This window comes from Natrix helvetica (assembly GCF_964273705.1).
Source record: "Natrix helvetica genome assembly, chromosome: 1".
Lineage (NCBI taxonomy): Eukaryota > Metazoa > Chordata > Lepidosauria > Squamata > Natricidae > Natrix > Natrix helvetica.
In genome coordinates, this window is record NC_138548.1 from 208,509,486 (window position 1) to 208,529,252 (window position 19,767).

The following is a 19,767-nucleotide window of genomic DNA, read 5'->3' on the forward strand; positions in this document are numbered from 1 at the left end:
CTTTACCGTGCACAAGGTAGCCTTTTGTACAGGTGGGCTTTCACAAAAGATGCAAAGTTTTGAGCCCATTGGTCAATATTTGGCACCAAATCTTGAATTTGCTTGGAATAGTTCCTGAAACATTGTGATAAATTAAGTATGATTTTTTTTTTTTGAAAAACCACATACAAACAAATAACCCTCAACTTGAGCGAAGTTGATCGGGTAAGCTTGGCGGCCCTTGCTTGCTGTGAAGCAATTTGTGATTCCAGCTGGATGAAACAACTGGTCACATGGCTCTAGAATGATGCAGCATTAAGGAAGAGGGCAGGGCAAGGAGCCACAGATCTACTGTTGGGTAGATCTAGAAATATGTGCTGGGAGAAGTATGCAACCAGAATGTTCTGCAATATCTTTTGTAAACAGCACACACCAGAAACAGGCTATTTTTAAGGATGAACTCTAAACGATCTTGAATTTGAGAGCCCACTCCAAACATCCCTCCCCCCCTCCCTGTCCCAACATGGCAGCAGCTTTGAAAATGGTTCTGTGATGCTTTGTCTTGCTTTGACTCCTTCATGGATACATAGGGTGAGGCCAGCAGTGGGATTCAACCGGTGTAACAGCCAGTTCACTGAGCATGCGCTTTGCTTGCGCTCGTGCCAAATGCATGCTCTGCATGTGCACAGTGAGTAAAACAGCTGAGGCGCGCCAATCCGCTCTGGCGCCCCTATCAGCTGGGCTTCAAACAAAGGAAATATAGGTCAGTATATAGTGCAGGGGTAGGCAGGCAGGCCCACCTGATCATTGGAGTGAACCAGTTTGTTCTCAGCTGATTGTCAGAGCTACTGGTTTGCCCGAACTGGTCAGAACCAGCTGAATCCCACCCCTGGCGTGAGGCTCCCTCTGCCCTCCTCCCATGTCCTCTCCACCTCGTTCAACGACAATAAGCAGATGAAAATCTGGAGCTTGATAATGCTTTCTTCCCTTAATAGCACATTTTTGTCCACCAGTTAATTCTAATAATTCTGATTGGACTGATTGGATTTGGCTTGAGATCGATATCGGTTTCATATGTAGGCAAGTTGCCATTATTATGTGAGTGGACTAAATCTACTTGTTTTGGTTTGGTTCTCCAGAACAGACGGCACTTTCCAAAATAGGATGAGGAGGGAAGCAGCTGTTTTCCAGGCTGGCTACAATGTAAAGAAACTAAAGGACAATGCAGATGGAGGGCATGGGGTGGGGGTGGGAGCTAGCCTAGAGGGACCTATAAAGAAGCTAAAAGGGGCCTCTCTTTATCCAAAATTCATTTTTAAAAACACGTAACCAAGATTTGTTTTGGTGGCAACATGTTAAATTGTAAGCTGTTGGTTAAGACGCCAGTGTGTTTCTTTTTATTTTTTTATTCTCTTATATACCATTTTAAGTATGCATTCACATGATTGTTATTCTTCTTTATATTTGTCATTCTTATACATTTATTATTTCATTTAATAGGTTATGATATACAGTTTGGGTTGCTTTATTTACCATCCTTTCCTCCTGCTGTAACACCACCTTATTTTGCCTTTCTTTTCTCCCTCCCTTCTCTACTTCCTTCCTTCCTCCTCTCCTTCCCCTTCCTTCTTCCCTTCCCTTTCTTCTACTCCTACTCTTCCTCTTCCTAATCTCTCTCCTTCTCTTTCTCTCCCTTCCATCCTCCTCTCCTTACCTTTTTCTTCTTTCCCCCGTCTTCCTTTCATTTTCCTCTCTCCCTTTTTTTGTGTCTCTTTCAAATATCAGTTTATGTTTCGTTGGGATGGCATTTCCGCAAACCCAGTTATAATTTAGTATCATTTTTTATTCCCTTACGTAATCTATCTTAATTATGTTCAGCCCCCACCCCCTTTACATCTCACTCTTGAATATATACAGAAGCCAGGGCATGTTTAGGCTTCCCAAAATGTAGAGAAATCATAATCTACAGCTATTTGTCTGCTTCCCCCCCCCCCAGCCCCAGTAAGCTCATGTTTAACATCTCTAAAGGCTCAGGCTTTTATAGGGCATGCTTTTAACTATGGTTTACATATCCAGACATCAGATTGAACTACCTCAGGCACAAAGGGCACCTCCTGATTCTACTTTACAACTGATTGCAAATCGTGACTTGTCATTTCGGAGGTCAGGGTCAATTTATATAGCTAAGGAACCCTGGTCCGCCTCTTTCTCGTGTCTCCATTGTGCACATTTGGCATTTATCTTCCTTAAACAGCAACAATTTTGGGTTTGAGCCGCACTATAAAAAAATGAATGAATGGCTGATCATTCCCACCATTTGGTCCCCCTTTAATTAAGCACCACAACAAAGGGAAAACTTGTATCCTTTGAATGAAATTGAGGTAGGGAGTGTTTCTGCTTGCACTACAGGAGCTAATCTTGTACCAAAAGGTGTCCCTTTCAGTTTGCAATCCCTTCTTTACTTTCTGGGACAACAGCTATTTTTCCACCTCTTTCTCCAAGAGCTTGAAATGATCTTCATTTTCCTTGGTGGTAATTTTGAGCGGATTTTAGCATTGTAAAGGTAGTGGAGAGTCCTGTTTCTCTCCCTTCAATTGCACATCTGTTCCTGATGTCAGAAATTCCCCTCATGATGTCTCCCCCTGGGATTGATGTGGAAAGACAGAAACTCCCCCACCCCCCTGCAGACTGCCGGAGAGAGAACCATCATATAAACGAATGGCACTTATTCATTTTGTTTTTAAACCCACCTCGTCTCAGACTCAAAAGCCCTCTCTCCCTTTTATTAAAATTTTACAAAATGTTTGGAGGAGAAAATTTTTTTTGCCCGATGTGATGCCTCTTCATGTGCTGCTGTCTGTAACTCAGGTCCAACCAATCCAATATTTGGTTTTGAATAAAATAAAAAGTTAATACAGCTGTGGCCCCATGGGTTGATTTTTCCTAGCTTTATTTGTGAAAATAACACTTGTGTGTCCCATTTGTTTTTATTAGGGAGTAGAGCGAAGTGAAGGAGTTTCAGACAGACTACAAGCCCCTTTCTGTTCCTTGCGCAAGCCCAGAGTCCCCAAAAAATTACTTAAATTGGGTAACTAAATTTAGATAAATGTGCCTATAAATTTGATCCTTCTGTAATATGAGCACTTCATGCAAATCTGGCACCAGACTTGGAAAACAGACAATACAAAAATCAAGCATTCGCACGGCTAGAGAAATGGAAGAGGATGTCAAAGTTATCTAAAGCTGGCCTGCTGAGCCATCCTCAGTTGTGTTTTCCTGACCTCTAAAACAGGGGTCTCCAACCTTGGCAACTTTAATACTTATGGACTTCAACTCCCAGAGTTGAAGCCCACAAGTCTTAAAGTTGCCAAGGTTGGAGACCCCTGCTCTAAAAGGCATAAGGAACCAATTTACAATGTCTAACAGAACAACTTTGAGACTTTTTTTAATGAATATAAATAAAGTTGAGAACTTCTTCAAGAAAGGAAGATTGATAGACTCTCCCGAGAAGAAAAAGACTCTATTCTACGAAGATAAGCTAGAGGGAATGACTTAAATGTAATGTTTAAATCAATTAGGATGGATTTTTTTTTACAAAATTTGATGTATTTACTGATAGCTAAGTTAGTTTTGTATGTATAAAATGAATATGTATGTGTACACAGGTCTGCTGGTTCTTTAAGTAATGCTGAATAATATTCTAAAATTGGTAAAATATTATGGACTAGATTTGAAAATATGAGAATGAATGATATATGATTCCCCATAGCAAGGAGAAGCTGAGATGGTTAAAGTGATTATTTCATCCAAATAAGAGATTATATTTAATTTTGCCTCTAGTTTGAAATTGCATCAGGATTTTGTGTTTGTAACGAGAGAGAGAAAAAACTTTGATTCTGTTTTTGTAAACCAGACAATCTTATTGTTATAAAAATGGCTTGTACATAATGTTGCATAAAAGCAAACAGTTGTGGTTGTAATGTTGTTACCTTTGACTGTGCTAAAGAGAGGCGGATGTTGGTGCCTTTTTCTTTTCTTTTCCCCCGTTACACTATACCCCTTCTTTTCCCCTTTCTTTCTTCTTACTTTTCCATGTTTTTCCCCCCTTTGTATTTTATACTTTGATAAACTAATAAAAAAAGTTACATCGGATAAAAGGCATAAGGAACCTGGGCCGGTAGGAGCTTAGAAGTGCTAGGCTAGTTTTCCCTAATCCTTTGTCCCCTCCAGGTACTTTGGCTGCAGTTTCTATTTTCCACCTTTCTGCTATAGCAGATAGAGAGCCAGGTCCAACAGGGCTAGAAGGTAGATTGTATAGCAGGGAACAGGTTTGAGAAAACAGTGAGAACCTGAAGTCACCAACCAAGATCTAGGCAAATGGAATGTATTCAGGCATGAGCCCACATAAATTATTCCACCTGAATCCTTAGTATCCCTGAGTGATCTGGAAAAAGGAATGCATGAAGAGCTGTTGCTTTCTTCTTAATAATATTTAACTGTGCCTCGCTTTAGGAATAGATCAGAAGTATTGAGCTATGCCCTAATAATATTCTCTGTGTTAAAGGTGGTCAAATCCACGTAATCCATACAAAATAGAAGACCATCAGAAACTGGTTCTGTTTGTGCGTGGGGTAGGTGGGGGAAATACCTAGGCAGGGACAGGTCCACTCTCTCCCAAGAAACTTAAATGAGATTTCATGAGAATCAAACCCAGGTTTTTCTAGATATTGCATGCAAGATAAACTTTCAGTGTGGGTCTCTTCCACATACACCATGAGCCCATTCCCTGCACAAGACTGCATGCACTGCATTGTGTTGAACTAGCCAAAATGAGTTTGTATAGTACAACATCCAGTTTGAAAAAGAATCCTGCAAAATTTGCTGACCAGTCTGACATGTCTTGTTGGTCCCTCAATATTATTATCCTGTCAATATTTTTATTCTAATGGAGATGTTATATAAATGCTTTGTTTTATTCTGAATCACAATAAATCAACACAGCTATAAGCAACTTTTTAAAAAGCCAATTAATGTTCTACTTGATTTTTCCGGTCTTTTCCATCACGGAGCCATGAATTACCGTATCACCCTAAACTGAATTTATTTTGCAAGTTTGCACTCGACCAATAAAGAGCTAGTAAGCTTAAATGTTCTTGCCCAATAACTGAATGCCTAGTTTCTGATGAGTTTTAGCTTGCTGAAATTTCTTTCAGCCTCTGATACAAAAACTGATAGGCTGAACAAAATCACCAGGGTTATACACACTATTGAAAATTGATTGCTTTACTTTTAATCAAACCCATTTTACTAAAAGTTATAGTGGTGCATATTCTTTTCTAATAATAATAATAGACTTTGAAGAAAGAAATTCAACAGCTTCTTATAAAGCAAGATACTGTAAATTTGGAACTTATTCCTCTGGCAACACTCTTTATACTGGCCTCAGACTTGGTATTTCTAACTGTTATGATGCTTTATCCTCTTCTGTCTTTTGTGCTTCTAACAGATTCCAGAAAATTTTACAAGTTGTGGATGACATCAATAGACCAGTAGATAGTTGTGCAGCCGCAGCTGAATCCAGAAAGCCATAGTTATGATTTAACCCTAAAAGATCACCCAACCATTGGATGCCTTGAATCACATAGGCTGAAGCTGGTTTTCACTCAATTTTATTTTCTTCCTTTATAAACAATTTTCAAGTGAAAGGTAACTGGCTAGGCATCTATGCAATTATTACTTTGCTTTTAAAATATATCATCTGTTCTACCCTAAAATGGTGCTTGCTCTGCTATAAATGGACTCAGCATGAGGGATACTGAGGGAAGTTCCATTTAATTCTCGCAATTCTAATTGTACCGTTATTTAAATTAAGCAAAAATGTGAAAGTGAATATTTCAGAGAGATGGCGAAGAGAGTTTTGGTTTAACACAGGGGTGTTCTTTGAGGGCCACATCAGGGTTGTGTTTGACATCAGGGGGCCGGGGTGGGCTTGACATCACTCTGTGGCAGCCCGAGTACTCTGCCAGAAAAAAACAGCTTCCAAGCTCCATTTTCGGCTGTGACGTCTTGCTGCAACCCTCTACCAGCAAAAATAGAGTTTGGAGGGCCACATGCAGTCCTCCTGAGCTCTGTTTTCACTGGCAGGGGCACTGCGGGCCTGTCCTTGACTGTTTCCTGGGTGGCCCTGTGGGCCAGATCTAAACACTTCACAGGCTGGATGCAGGCCTTGAGTTTGACTCCCCTGGTCTAACATAATAGAAACGATGAGCTGATACAAACAGAGAACAGTTGGAGTGCAAAGATGGAAGTAGATAAATCTGAGCTTCTGCTGGAGCAGGCGGTTGGACTAGAACAGGGGTCTCCAACAGGGGTGGGTTCGGGCTGCTGCTACTGCCGGTTCGCCCAGGGACACGCTGTGTGCACGCACTTGATGCGTGCCATGCACGCATGCGCAATACTTAAAAAACCAAGATGGGGGCTCTTACGGCGCCACGGAGAGAACCAGTTCGGGGGTGTGGCAGGTCGAGTTACTACCTACTCAGCCGAACTGGTCTGAACTGGTAGGAACCCAACTCTGGTCTCTATCCTTTCTGGTTTTACGGACAGGTGAGCAGCAGGGTGGTGGAGATGGGGTGGTTCTTGTGAGTAGTGGGTGAACGTGCTCTCCCACCACTTTCACAGCCCAATTCCAAACAAGTGGTGCTCTGGTATTGGGTCATGGCCCAGCAGTTGGTGACCCCTGGACTAGAAGACCTCCAAGGTCCCTTCCAACTCTATTGTTCCATGTTGTGGGTTCTATGTTCTAGCTCGCCTGCTACTTGCACAGCCCGATCTCAAACCTGTGCTATGGCTGTCACTCGTCTCCTTCCAACTCTGGCATTTAAATTATTCCTACATAACACAAACATCCTTTCACGGAGCAGCCCTGCTCAATTCAGCAGCTTTGGGGTGGGTGGGGTACATGTGGATGTTTAGACAGTAAGCCTCAATATGAGGCTGAGAAACTGTGGCTTAACTGATGAATCCACGCTAGAGTAGCCCATGATACGTGGTTGCCTTGCACTCCTATGCTTAACTGATACTCACATCCTTTCCACCCCAGGTTAGAGAAAAGAGCAACATTAAAACAGGCTGGGGAATGCTGGCCTAAAATAGACGTAGCTACAGGCTGTTCCTAATGAGTCCATAATGAATCTATGTGCTAGCCTTAAGTCCTCCTAGAGAGAAAAGTTGCTTTTTCTCTTCTTCTTTCAGCTCCACCCCTTGCAATTTATGGGCTGTGTGGGTGGTTAATCCTCTGCTTGCTCACCTCTCCTTGGCACTTGATCTGGCATTTAACTCTTTTGATACTGTGCTTCCATAGGCCTTCCTATTAAGTCTCTTTGTGGAACTTGCCCGGTCTCTCCCAGACAAGGTTGCACAAGTTCCATCCTAATCCCAAACAAGCGTCTAGTATGTACAAGGGTAAGGGTTCCTTACCAAAGAGCTGCAGTGAGGGGGATAATTGGTCCGGGGTGCTATCTTTTGTGCAATTGTTTCACAAGCACAGGGCCCTGCAATTGTAATATGAACAGACACGTTCCCTTTTCAAAATAGCTCCTCATTCTGCATTAGAGTTTCTCTACTTGTGTTCCAAGCAATCCAGAACCTTCCTAGTGGGATCTTTCAAGACTAGATGGGATCCTAGAAAAGTCATATGCCTTCGGAGCTGGCAAACGGCATCATCGGGCGACTGCCACAATGGCAATACAGGTGGTCCTCGACATACAACCACAATTGAGCCCAACATTTCTATTGTAAAGTGAGACATTTGTTAAAGTGAGTTTTGTCACATTTTACAATCCTTCTTGCCGCAGTTAAGTGAATCACTGCAGCTGTTAGTTAGAAGAGCAGTTATTAAGGGAATCCGGCTTCCCCATTGCCTTTGCTTGTCGGAAGACTGCAAAAGGGGATCCCGGGACACTGCAATGGCCATAAATATGAATAAATTGTCGAGGGTCTGAATTTTGATCACGTGACCATGGGGATGACACAATAGTGGTGTGAAAAAACAGTCATAGGTCCCTTTTTTCAATGCCGTTGTAACTTAGAACAGGCACTAAATGAAATAACCCTAACCCTAAATGAACTGTTGTACGTTGAGGACTACTTGTACAATTGTTAGGTCCCAGCTCTATCATCTACCCTGAGCTCCCTCACACTTTCCCCTAAATTTAGCGCTCCCGACAGCATTAGGAGTTAACAAGTAAATATTACTCTAATTTTATGCAGTAGTCTAGTTCTAACAAAATTCTGGACTATTGTGGGAATCAGCGGCACCAGTTCCTTACACTTATTACCACTGCAGCATCCCCAGAGTCACATGATCAAATTTGAGCACGTGGCAACTGGCATGTATTTACGACAGTCTCCTTGGTCACGATTGTGATTTTCAACCTTCTCAACTGGCTTCTGACAAAGCAGTCAATGGGGGAAGCCTGGTTTGCTTAACAACCTCGTGATTCACTTAACAACCACATGATTCACTTAATGGCTGCAGTAAAAATAGTTGTAAAATTAATCCTGGTCACATGGTGACTTCAGTCCCAACTGTGGTCATAAAGGGAGGACCACCTGTATACTTCACGCACTATGTCTCTTCATTCAAAACTTTTGGTTAATATGATTTGCTTGTATGGTACTTCCTTATGTGCCAGCTGTGAAGCATCCAAATTTTGATCACGTGACCATGGGGATGCTGCAACAGTCATTAAGTGTGAAAAATGGTCCTAAGTTACTTCTTTCAGTGCCTTTGTCACTAAATGAATGGCTATAAGTCAAGGACTATCTTTATTGCTTATTAACAATCACACAGATTTTCTCCATGATGATCTGTACCAAACCTGATCCTTCAGGTCTTCCAATGGTGCCCTCATCACTCTTGTAAGGGTAAGTCCATCCACCTTATTGCTGGCAATTCTCTTCTTCTCTTTCCTTCGAGCTTTGCCCGTATTTACACCCTTTTCAAGAGAGTGAAGTCTTTGCATAATGTATCCAAAATAGATTAATTTGAAACTCATTTGTGGCCTAGAGTAAGAATTTTGAGATTGTTCAATGGTCCATTTGTTTGCTTTCTTGTATTCTCAAGAGTCTTCTCCAACACTAGAGTTCAAAAATGTCATTACTCTACCTCTCCTGCTTCTTCAAAGTCCAACTTTTGCTTCCATAGAAAGTCCCAGCCTCCCAGGGAATATCATGGCTTCCACAATTCTGATTTTTATAGGTATAGGCACATCACAACATCTGAATATCCTCAATGTGTTCCATGCTTTCACAGCTGCTCTAACCTGTACTAATCTGTGGTATATCCCTTGACTGCTGATTCCTTTACTATTTACGGTTGATCCTAAATGGTTGAAGCTATCTACCACTTCAATATCTTCCTTGTCAATTCTAAGGGTAGTTATGGTACCTATTGACATTTAGTTTTGTCTTCTGTATAGTTTAGTCTGACTTTTTCATTGTGCTCGTCTTTTATTTCTACAGCTTTCAGATCCTTTACATTTTCAGCTACCAAACTAGGGTCATCGTCATAGATCATTGATTATTCTTCCTACAGTTTTAAAACCACACCTGGCTATTTCCAATCTAGTTTCACTTATTAATGTATATTCGGCATATAGACTGCATAAATAAGGGGAAAGTATACAGACTTGTCTCATTCTTTCGCCAACCTGGAGCCAATCTGTTTTGCTTTGATCTGATGGTCTGTGTCCTGCTCTCATTATCCCTACACTCTTCTGGAGCATTGGACATCTGAGAACAGGTAATCACTCTTCATAAAAGCCTGGAGTCTAATATGTCTGTAAAACTCTGGGCACCAACTGTGATATTAAGTTTGTGCTTGGATCTACTAGGTTCTCCCAGGCTGTCTCACTGGTTCTACTTGGGTGAAACTGAGACCTTTTAAACCCCAAAATATAGTTCTAGGAGTAGGAAGCAACACGGAGGTGAAAGTTTCTAGATAAAGCAAAAATAAGCTGACACATAGTAGTTTTTAAAGTATCTAATTCATGTTGTTACAAACTTAAAAGTAACTACATAATTGCATAATAGACCATAAACAAACATAAATCTAAATAACATATACTTCTGCATTCTTTTATTTTTCAGGCTCACCACTTAATATGTGTCCTCACTTACTGAAGTGGAAGATTTTACAATGAATAAAAAGATTAGTTTGTTAATTTGCAAACTTATTAAAGTTTGGAGGTCTTTAAACATTGTATAAACCTGTTTTCAGAGTTCCAGCACGTAAATAGCTTAAAAGAAAGCAAAAACAATAAATATTTCAGTTTTAAAACATTTAAAATTTGTACAGTATTGGCTACAGCTAAACAAATTTAACTAAAGCTCTCTACTTTGAAACAATCGGAAGGAAAGAACTTAAAAAAACGGCCATCACAAATGTTTTCTAATGCACATGTGTTTTTGCCAGCAAAAGAACCAGAGATCCTTAACTGTTTAAAAAAAAAGCAAAAAGAAAAGCTAAGGATTAGAATCCAAGCATTTGGGACATTTTTTTTCAGCTTGCCTTTAGTTAAGCTGGGAGGAGCTTTCAACTTTTTCTACTAAATTGTTTTGTACAAGGTTGGCAGCCAAGAACTACAAGAGTGAGCTAGGCTTAGCAATCTTATGCATTTGTTTAGTTTAGTTTAGGTCCCTTCAAGTGCCAACTGCCTAGACCAGTTCCTGCAGTTTACTTGACAGCAAGAGTGACTGGCTCAATGTCACCCAGCTAATGTAGGACTAGAACTCCCAGCCTCCAGCCTTAACCACTAGTGCTTTAACCACTACCCCAAACCAATCCTACACGTGCTTCCTCAAAGTACCTAAGCCATGTCACTAACTTTCCCTAGGTAAGCCAGCAAGGAACAGTCGTCTTACGTCGACTTGCTCCTCTGTACAAAACTTGACACAAACATTTTTCAGTTGACTTATTTACGCATGCTGCATGCTCCCTTAACCCTTCTCCCCCCCCCTCCCAATTCCTGCTTAAAATGCAGAAACCTGGATTGCTTCCCCCCTTCTTCTCTCTGGAGAGGCAGGCCATGAAACCGCTGACCCAGAGCCCTGAAAAACTGGAAGGAAACAGGATACAGAATCTGGCTGAACCGCACACATGCCTCTTTGTTACTCTTAAAACTGCTCTGGAGGGATTTTTCCAAGGGTAATGTGTTTCCAATTATCTGGCTACGCTAGCTGGAGTCTACACGCATTCTGACAAGCCATCTTCTTTCTCTTTCCAAGAGCAGTATGTCATCTCTCCCTTCACTCCCCCCACCCCACGCCCCCTTCCTCAGTTCATGCTATTCCCCGAAATGGTCCAAGCTTTATAGACAGGGGCTCCCCCCCAAAAAACACTAGGCTCCCTTCAGTTTGGAGACGGGCGTTGCCACCTGTTTACAGGCCGGACTTTTTGTAAACTCGCAGGGCTCGCAGGATTTGCTCTGGTTATTCTTCTTCTTATTATTATTATTCCGACTGTCAGGGAGATGGAGAGCGGCGGGGACGGGGCGGGCGGGGAGGGCAGAGGGACAAGGAGGAGGAGTCTGCAAGGCGAGTCGGATCCTCCAGCGGCGAAAGGGGAGGCGAGGATACCCGCAGACGCAACCTTGCCGGCGGGGCAGGAGTCCGCAAGCAGAAGAAGGGGTCGTATGGGCAGGGCAGGCGGCTCCGAGTGCTGGGGACCCGAGTGCTGCTCCGCACGCCGCCAGGACGAGAGCCAACCGGGCGCCGCCAGAATGCAGCTGACCAAGGTGCGTGCGCGTGCGTGCGTGTGTGTAGTGTGAGAGAGAGCGAGACCTCGGTTTTTCTTCGGCGCGAGCCAGAGAGCGCGCGCGGAATTGCGGGCTGCGTCAGAGGATCCGACTGTGGCCCTGTGTGGGAGCGCGTTACATTAAAGGGGCGCGCGCAAGCGTGCAAAGAGCGGGCGCCTCTTTAAGACTTTTATTCGAGAAGGGGCAGTTGCGTAGTTACGCATCCCTCTCCTGTCTGCCCCCCTTCCCGTCTCTCTCCTGCCCCCCCCCCCAACTAAGCCCCGTCGCCGTTTCCCTCTCAAATGCGCGCCCTGAACTTCAGCTTGGTTCTCTCTCGCGCGCGCTTTCCTCCTCACTCCTGAGGCAGGAAAGTAAAACGAAGTCCTTGGAGGCTTGAAGCTCGCCAGGCGTTTGCTTGGGTTTCGGGGACTTCGGGTCGCCCTTGGAAAAGCGCTCGCTCTCCAGGGTGGCGGCGGTGGCGGCGAGTGGGAGGGAAACGGGCGCACCGGCGGCCTCTTGACAGGCTGCCTTGAGGATCGTGTGCGAGGCTTCTACGCCCGCCTCGGCTCTTAAGTTTCAGAAGCCCGCGCGCTCCCGTGAGGCGAAAAGGACTACCTCTTGAGGGGGGAAAAATAGCTAGGGGTTGCCAAAACGGCAGCGCGAACAGCGGCGGGCAGAGGCTCTTCGGTGGGTGAGAAGACATCTCTCTGCAGGCAAAGCGCGTAGAATCGAAGCGCTCGGAAGGGACCGTAGAGACTATCCAGTCCGACCCCTCGTCCCCTGCAAAAATCTGCTTCTGCGGCATATCCGATGGGGGAGCAAGTAAGATGATAAAGTGCATGGGAAAGGGTTTTTTTTTTTAAAGGATGTATTCAGTTTGGAAAAGAGGAAAGTGCAAAGAACGTTATTCAAGTACCTTGAAGGACCGTCATGCAAATACAGCAACGTTGTTCCGAGTTATGCTATCCGGCCAGATGATATTCAGCTGCTATTGGCTTTGCCCCAGCAAAGGGAGCCTACCTTGAACAGCTTCTCACCGTTAGGAAATTCTAATGCCCAGATGAAATCTACTCACCTATACCTTAATCCCCAAAGAGCCATGTTGGTGCAGTAGTTAGAATGCAGTATTGCAGGCTAATTCTGCCCACTGTCAGTGGTTCAATCCTAGCTGGCTGAAGTTTGACTCAGCCTTCCATCCTTCTGAGGTGGGTAAAATGAGGACCCAGATTGTTGGGGGCAAATATGCTGACTCTCTAAAACCGCTTACAGAGAGGCTGTAAAGCACTGTGAAGCGGTATATAAGTCCAAGTGCTATGGTCATTGCTACTTCCCAGGAATAGAAGCCTGCTGTTTTTTTGTCCTGTCTTCTGAAATAACTCTGAAAAATTTTGCTGTATTTGCATGACAGTCCTTCAGGTACCTGATGACAGTTGTTATCTTCTTTGCAACTTCCTCTTTTCCAAGCTAAATACATCCCATTCCTTTAACTAGGTTCCCCCCCTTTTCTTGTGGGCACTTTATCATCTTGGTTGCTCCCCATCAAATAAGCTGCACTGCAATTTGATCCGGTAGCTGAACTATAATCTGATCAATGTGGAACAGGGAAAAGTACCTTCTCTTGAGCATCGCCTTATATTTCTGTTGATGCAACTGAGGATTGTAATCCCTACTCACAGTCACTCACACCCTAGTCACTTCCTGTCTTGACTATTGCAACGCGCTCTATATGGGGCTGTCCTTGAAAAGCATCTGGAAGCTCCAGTTGGTACGAAATGCAATGGCCCACATGGTTTTATACAGACCTTGGTGTGCACATGTACCACCTCTCCTGAGGGAGCTGCATTGGCTGCCGATTTGATGTAATTCAAGGTGCTGGTTGTCACCTTTAAAGCCCTTCATGGCTTGGGACCAAGTTATTTGAGGGACCGTCTCTTGCCGGTACACATCAGAGCGGGGAGGCAGGGAAATGTTGCAGGTTCCATCCCCGAGGGAGATACACCTGGTGGGACACAGAAGAAGGGCCTTCTCTGTGGTGGCTCCCTCTCTCTTGAACATCATCCCCCCCCCCAGAGATTAGAATAGCCCCCACTCTAATACTCTTCCCTAAGGCACTGAAGACCTGGTTCTGCCAGCGGGCCTGAGGAACCCAGAGTGGGATGGAGCTCATTAAATGGCTCGTGTGAGGGGCGGAGGGTGGGGGTAATTTTATTATTTTATACCATATTAATTTTTTTGATTCTTTTTATTATTTTTATTGTTTTAAATGTGGTTTTATATTCTGTAAACCGCCTTGAGTCACCATGGGAGAATAGGCAGCAATATAAATTCAATAAATAAATAAATAAATAAATAAATTGGCAGGTGTACTATTGCCCGGTATGCCACCCCCCATCCTATACTCATGTCTTTTGATATTTCCTACCAAAACGTAGGACTTAGGGTTTTTAACTGTTGACATTCATCTTGCTCTTTTCTCTGATTGTATTAGCCTTTCCTGATCGCGCTGAATCCTTTATGTTATCCTTTGAAGTGTTTGCTATTCCCCCTCCCCCCCATAATATTTTTGTGTCATTTGCATATTTTCTAACTCCTCATCCAACTCATTTTTAAATAGGCCAAACACCACAAATGGAGACTCTGGTACATAGAATGATCCAGAAGAAAGCTATTATGGTATTCATGAGAACACTTGTTTATTCAGGGGAATAAACACTTGTTTATTCAGGGGAAAAAGTGATGTGCACTTGTTTATTCAGGGGAAAAAGAGATGTGGGATTGTCTGCATATCAGAAGGTCTGTACTGTAGAAGATACAGTAGAGCAGACTGATTTTCAGTGGAGACTGGAATTAGAATTAATAGGTGAAAATAGCAACAAAACCAGATTTTGGCTTAAAAGTCAGCGGTCAGAAGATCAGACTGCCAAGGAAGATGTTGGCCTTTCCTTGGATGGAAATATTTAAAAACGGGCTGGTTAGTCATATGTCAGGGATGGTAGATTTGAGAAATCCCTGCATTGAGCCTAGATGCCTTCCAAAAATCCTTCTAACTTCTATTTTCCATCAAAAGAGGCCATCCCATTTTTCTTATTCTGAATGGATTGCTGAATCTGTATATTAGTCCTGAAATGTACCTATAAGGTATTCTGATCAAAATACTGTCCTTTCCAAGGACATTTGGGAGAAGGCATGTTTTAAAACAGTGATTTGTGAGAGTCATCATAGTCATAGAGCTACTTCTCTTGGATTAAGGCATCAACTTTTGTTTGTGATTCCATTTTATATATTTCATTCAGTGTCTTCATATTGAAAGGTACAAGATTTTGTCAGCTGCAGCTCACTTCTTCAGGTGCAGAGAGTATAGCTGCAGCCCCTGATGCTGGTGTGGCTTTTAAAATTATGCCTTTTCATTAAATATGTTAATTGGAAAAGGTGCTATTTTTTTTAATAAATGCCATAATTGTGTCAATCATCTACCAAAAAGAAAGACTGCATTGCAACCATTCCATAAACTAGCTAGCCACATTTTAGGCAATGTGATTGCAATGTGTTTCCAAGTTGTTAGTCTGGACATAATGTAAATTGATTGGCTTTTGGTTGTCCTGCCCCTATTTGGAAGGCAGCTCCCAAATATAGTGGGCACTATAGGTCCATCTCATTATTCCATGAATCACACAATTCACCTTGCTTTTTTAAAAAAAAAAACCCAATTGATATTGATTCAGGGCTGAGCAGTTCAAGAGGAAGAATGTGTTCTCTGCTTCAGGCAGTCAACTGGGAAAGATGTCAGACTGAATAGCAATAACAGACTTATATACCACTTCACAGTGTTTTACAACCCTCTCTCAGTGGTTTACAGAGTCAGCCTATTGCCCCCAGCAATTTGGATCCTCATTTTACCCACCTCAGAAGAATGGAAGACTGAGTCAACCTTGAGTCTGGTGAGATTTGATCTGTCAAATTGCAGGCAACTGGCAGTCAGCAGAAGTAGCCTGCAGTACTGCACTCTAACCACTGCGCCACCATGGCCCTTGAAGAGGCTCTCCGCCACTTTTCTTCCCTGACTGTGGAAATACTCATGCTCATCTCAGGCAGCAGCACCTTGTGGACAGACCATCACTGAGTGGCACAGGAGTGTAAAGATGTCCAGAGACTTTAATCGCTTTATTTGTCAGCTCTATGCAACTTTTCTCCTGTCTATTTAATGCAGACATGGCAGTGATGTCCAACTGGTTTCTTTAATCCCTATGAGATGGATGAAAGCTACTCACCTATACCTTAATCCCCAAATAGTGGACTGTGCAATTGATAGGAAGGATGGTATCTAACCTGATTCTGGATTTGCACTGTCCAGGTAGTCCTCGACTTACAACATTTCTTTTAGTGACAGTTCAAAGTTACAACGGCACTGAAAAATGCGGCTTATGATTGTTTTTCACAGTTACGACCTTTCAAGCACCCCCATGATCATGATCAAAATTCAGATGCTTGGGAAATGTCTCATACTTATGACCATTGCTGTGACCCTTTTGCAACCTCCTGACAAGCAAAGTCAATAGGGAAGCCAGATTCACTTAATAACCGAGTGACTTATTGACTGCAGTGAATGTGGCAAGAAAGGTTGTAAAATGGGACAAAACTCACTAAACAAATATCTCACTTAACAATGGAAATTCTGGGCTTGATTGTGGTCATAAATCGAGGACTACAAGTACTCCCATTGTAGGTTTCGCTACCAGGGGATTTTTAACCCCTCTTAGTGCAGCCATTATTTGTATTAATCAATGACCATAGTATCCATGATTCAGAGTTCATTTTTCTTATTTTTGTTTTCAATTGTTATTTCAGGTGCAGCCTGTGAGATTAGAAAGCAATAATATTACTTGTATTGTTGCCTGTATTGTGATTGTCCTCCAAACTACCCATGAAAAGCATTTGAAAGCTATTACTATTAGCTGACAACCTCAACATTAAATGGGCTCCCTAAGAGAGAGTTATAGCTTGCTGGTGGCGAAAGTTATTTCTTGGCTATCAATTTGTTCCCAGGCTCAGACGAAAATGGCCTACAAACGCTAATTAGTTTGGGACCAGAAATGTGCATTTGGACTGGGGCAAAAGCCTTGCCTGGCCTATTTGGATGCCAGATGGAAAACCATTTCCAGGATTAAAGAGCCGCAGAGGTGCAGTGGTTAGAATGCAGTCCTGCAGGCTACTTCTGATGATTGCCGGCTGCCTGCAATTTGGCAATTTGAATCTCACCAGGCTCAAGGTTGACTCAGACTTCCATCCTTCCGGGGACCCAGATTGTTTGGGGGCAATGAGGACCCAGATTGTTTGGGAGCAATATGCCAACTCTGTAAACTGCTTAGTGTGAGTTGTAAAGCACTGTGAAGCGGTATATAAGTCTAAGGGCTATTGCTATTGCTAAAGAAATCAGCAGGCTTTAGAGCATCACAGCGAGAATACAAATTTTTGAATCAGTGATCCACATTTTGTTTTTTAAGTCTCTAAATGCCATTGTGAAATCTGCTCAACATCCCAATTGTTCCCAAAAGAAAATACACAATATTTCACAAGAGTCCAATGATTTCACCTAAAATCAAAAGTAAGAAGGTCAATAGATCTCAAGTAAGATTTTGGGATTCTCAGAGGAGATGCAACCATGCAAGATTGCTGAAATTGTATGGGAATTTGACTATTATTTATTTCTTAAAGTTACTTTAATTTTAATTTTTAATATTCAGAGGTTCACATGTATTATTTCTGTGGGTGCTATATTATCAATTTGTAAGTTAAGTTGAGGGCAAATGGACAATCTGAAACAGTGGAGAAATTTCAAGGATTAATCTTTCTGACAAATTTCAGTGGAGCATTTTGTTGTTGGCAAAGTAGTTCCCTCTTTAGAAAATGTCTACTTCTACCTATGATGGTTGGGGAACATCTTGTAGTAATTATCAGCCACTGAGCACCAATTTTTCTCTTTCCTCTCCATTTGTTCCCAAGGGGGGTGGGGGAGTTGCAAAGTCAGGAAAAGCTGTAAAAGAGGAATCCATGGGCCCTGAAAAGATATTAAAGAAAAGACATGAAAAACTTTCTGAATCTCTTTGAAGATTTAAACTTGGTTCTAATGAAATCTGCCCCTCTAATCATACATGAATTAGGACAGTTACTTAATTTCAGCTTTAAAACTGTGGGTGATTCTGAGTTTTTTCCTGTTTTTTCAAAGTGTATCTCCCTTCCTGCCCTTCATTCAAATAAGAATTATTTTCAAAAATGTACTTCTATATATTGCCTTTTTAAATCCATAAGGTATTCTAAAGCAATGAATATCTTGTAATAGTTACAAGAATTAGGAAAAGAAACTGAAAACGTTAAAATAAAGATGAAAAATACAGTTCAGAAAGGTTAAATAGATGGGAAGATTTTTGAGAGAATGTCTTTCAAAGCTGCTTCAAAGACACCAAAGAAGGATTGAAGACACAATTGCTATGTTCATAAAATATGTGACACTCAAATCAATAAGCCATATCATTGCTTATTGTGATGGCAAAGTTCTTACAACATTCTAATACAATGACCAGATTACTGCAACTTTCTAAATCATAAATTATCAACTCCATTTTAGCCTAGCCTGTTTGCAGATCCATGCAGGGAATGATCTTACAGGCCCACACAAGTTCTTGTATTGTCTCCAGTTGAGAAATGTTGGAAGTTATGTAATTGGTAATGGATTTATACCCTCTTTGTGGGAAGGCTGATTATTTTTAGAGAAAAGCAATGCAAAAGCCTTAGAGGCTTTCTATCTACCCAATGAGGTTTGCCCTCAGGGATTCTGGTAAGCTAGTAGACTACATCTTGATGGGAGGGGAGCATCCACCCAACTTCAAAAAGTTTAAAAAATAGCAAATTACCATTCAGCTCAGTGATTATCAACTGGCTTAAAGATATGAAAAAGCGCTTTATCATATGTGGTCTTGGTTTCTTTGTTCCTCATTTTTCTATTTGTTATAAATGGGTTTGATTATGACTCTTACTTGTTTGAGGGAGAAAAACATAGTTATTGCAAATGATTCGCTTAACATAAAGAGCAGTAGAGATGAATAAATATGCATAGCAGTATGAATAGACTTTTACTTTCCATAAGAACAAAAGAGGCTGGACAATGTGAGTTGCTGAAATAGAAATTTGGATCCAGAACTCTGAATTTAGAATGACTTTCTTCTAGTATTGTAGTGCTACTTTAAAATGCCACACATCCATGATTTACATATTGAAGAAAATACCAACCTCGTGTGTATCATTAAGATTTGTGCTTGGTGGAGTTGATTTTACCCAGTTTTACTCATTTGGGTACTTGATCCAGCGTTGTTCTAGGCCAGAGTACTGGTGGGGGAGGAGCTATTGTCATGTATATATTTCATCTTCTTGGGGGAATCCTTCTGTTCTAGCACAAGTTTTGAGGGAAAGTATTTGGGACGTGGTGGCTCAGTGGCTAAGATGCTGAGCTTGTCGATCGGAAAGGTCAGCAGTTCGGCGGTTTGAATTCCTAGTGCTGAGTAACGGAGTGAGTCCCATTACTTGTCCCAGCTTCTGCCAACCTAGCAGTTCGAAAGCATGTAAAAATGTAAGTAGAAAAATAGGAGTCACCTTTGGTGGGAAGGTAACAGTGTTTTGTGCCCTTTCGGCATTTAATCATGCCAGCTACATGATTGTGGGGACATCTTTGGACAGCGCTGGCTCTTCAGCTTTGAAACAGAGATGAGCACCACCCCTTAGAGTTGGGAATGACTCATAGGGCATATGTGCGAAGGGAATCTTTACCTTTACTTGGGCCAGAGAGATAAAATGGGGATGTTTTAAGGAAGTATACCTGCATCCTACCTTACCAAGCTAGTTAAAATCGTCTGAGAAGTAGTGTTAGAGTAATCCATCCTGATGGTCCTGGATATCTTTCAAAGACAATTTTCAGAATTTCTTTCATGGCCATTTTATC

The 19,767-nt window shown here is 42.1% G+C and overlaps 1 protein-coding gene across 1 annotated transcript in view; it reads left to right on the forward strand.

The window, feature by feature from the left end:
- The first annotated feature begins 11,394 nt into the window (after window positions 1–11,394).
- Window positions 11,395–19,767, forward strand: part of TNS2 (tensin 2) — a 166,345-nt gene continuing 157,972 nt past the window's right edge. The window contains exon 1 of the mRNA XM_081934417.1: window positions 11,395–11,777. Coding sequence (XP_081790543.1) covers window positions 11,514–11,777 — 264 coding nt within the window. The 5' untranslated portion in view covers window positions 11,395–11,513. The remainder of the gene's footprint in view (window positions 11,778–19,767) is intronic.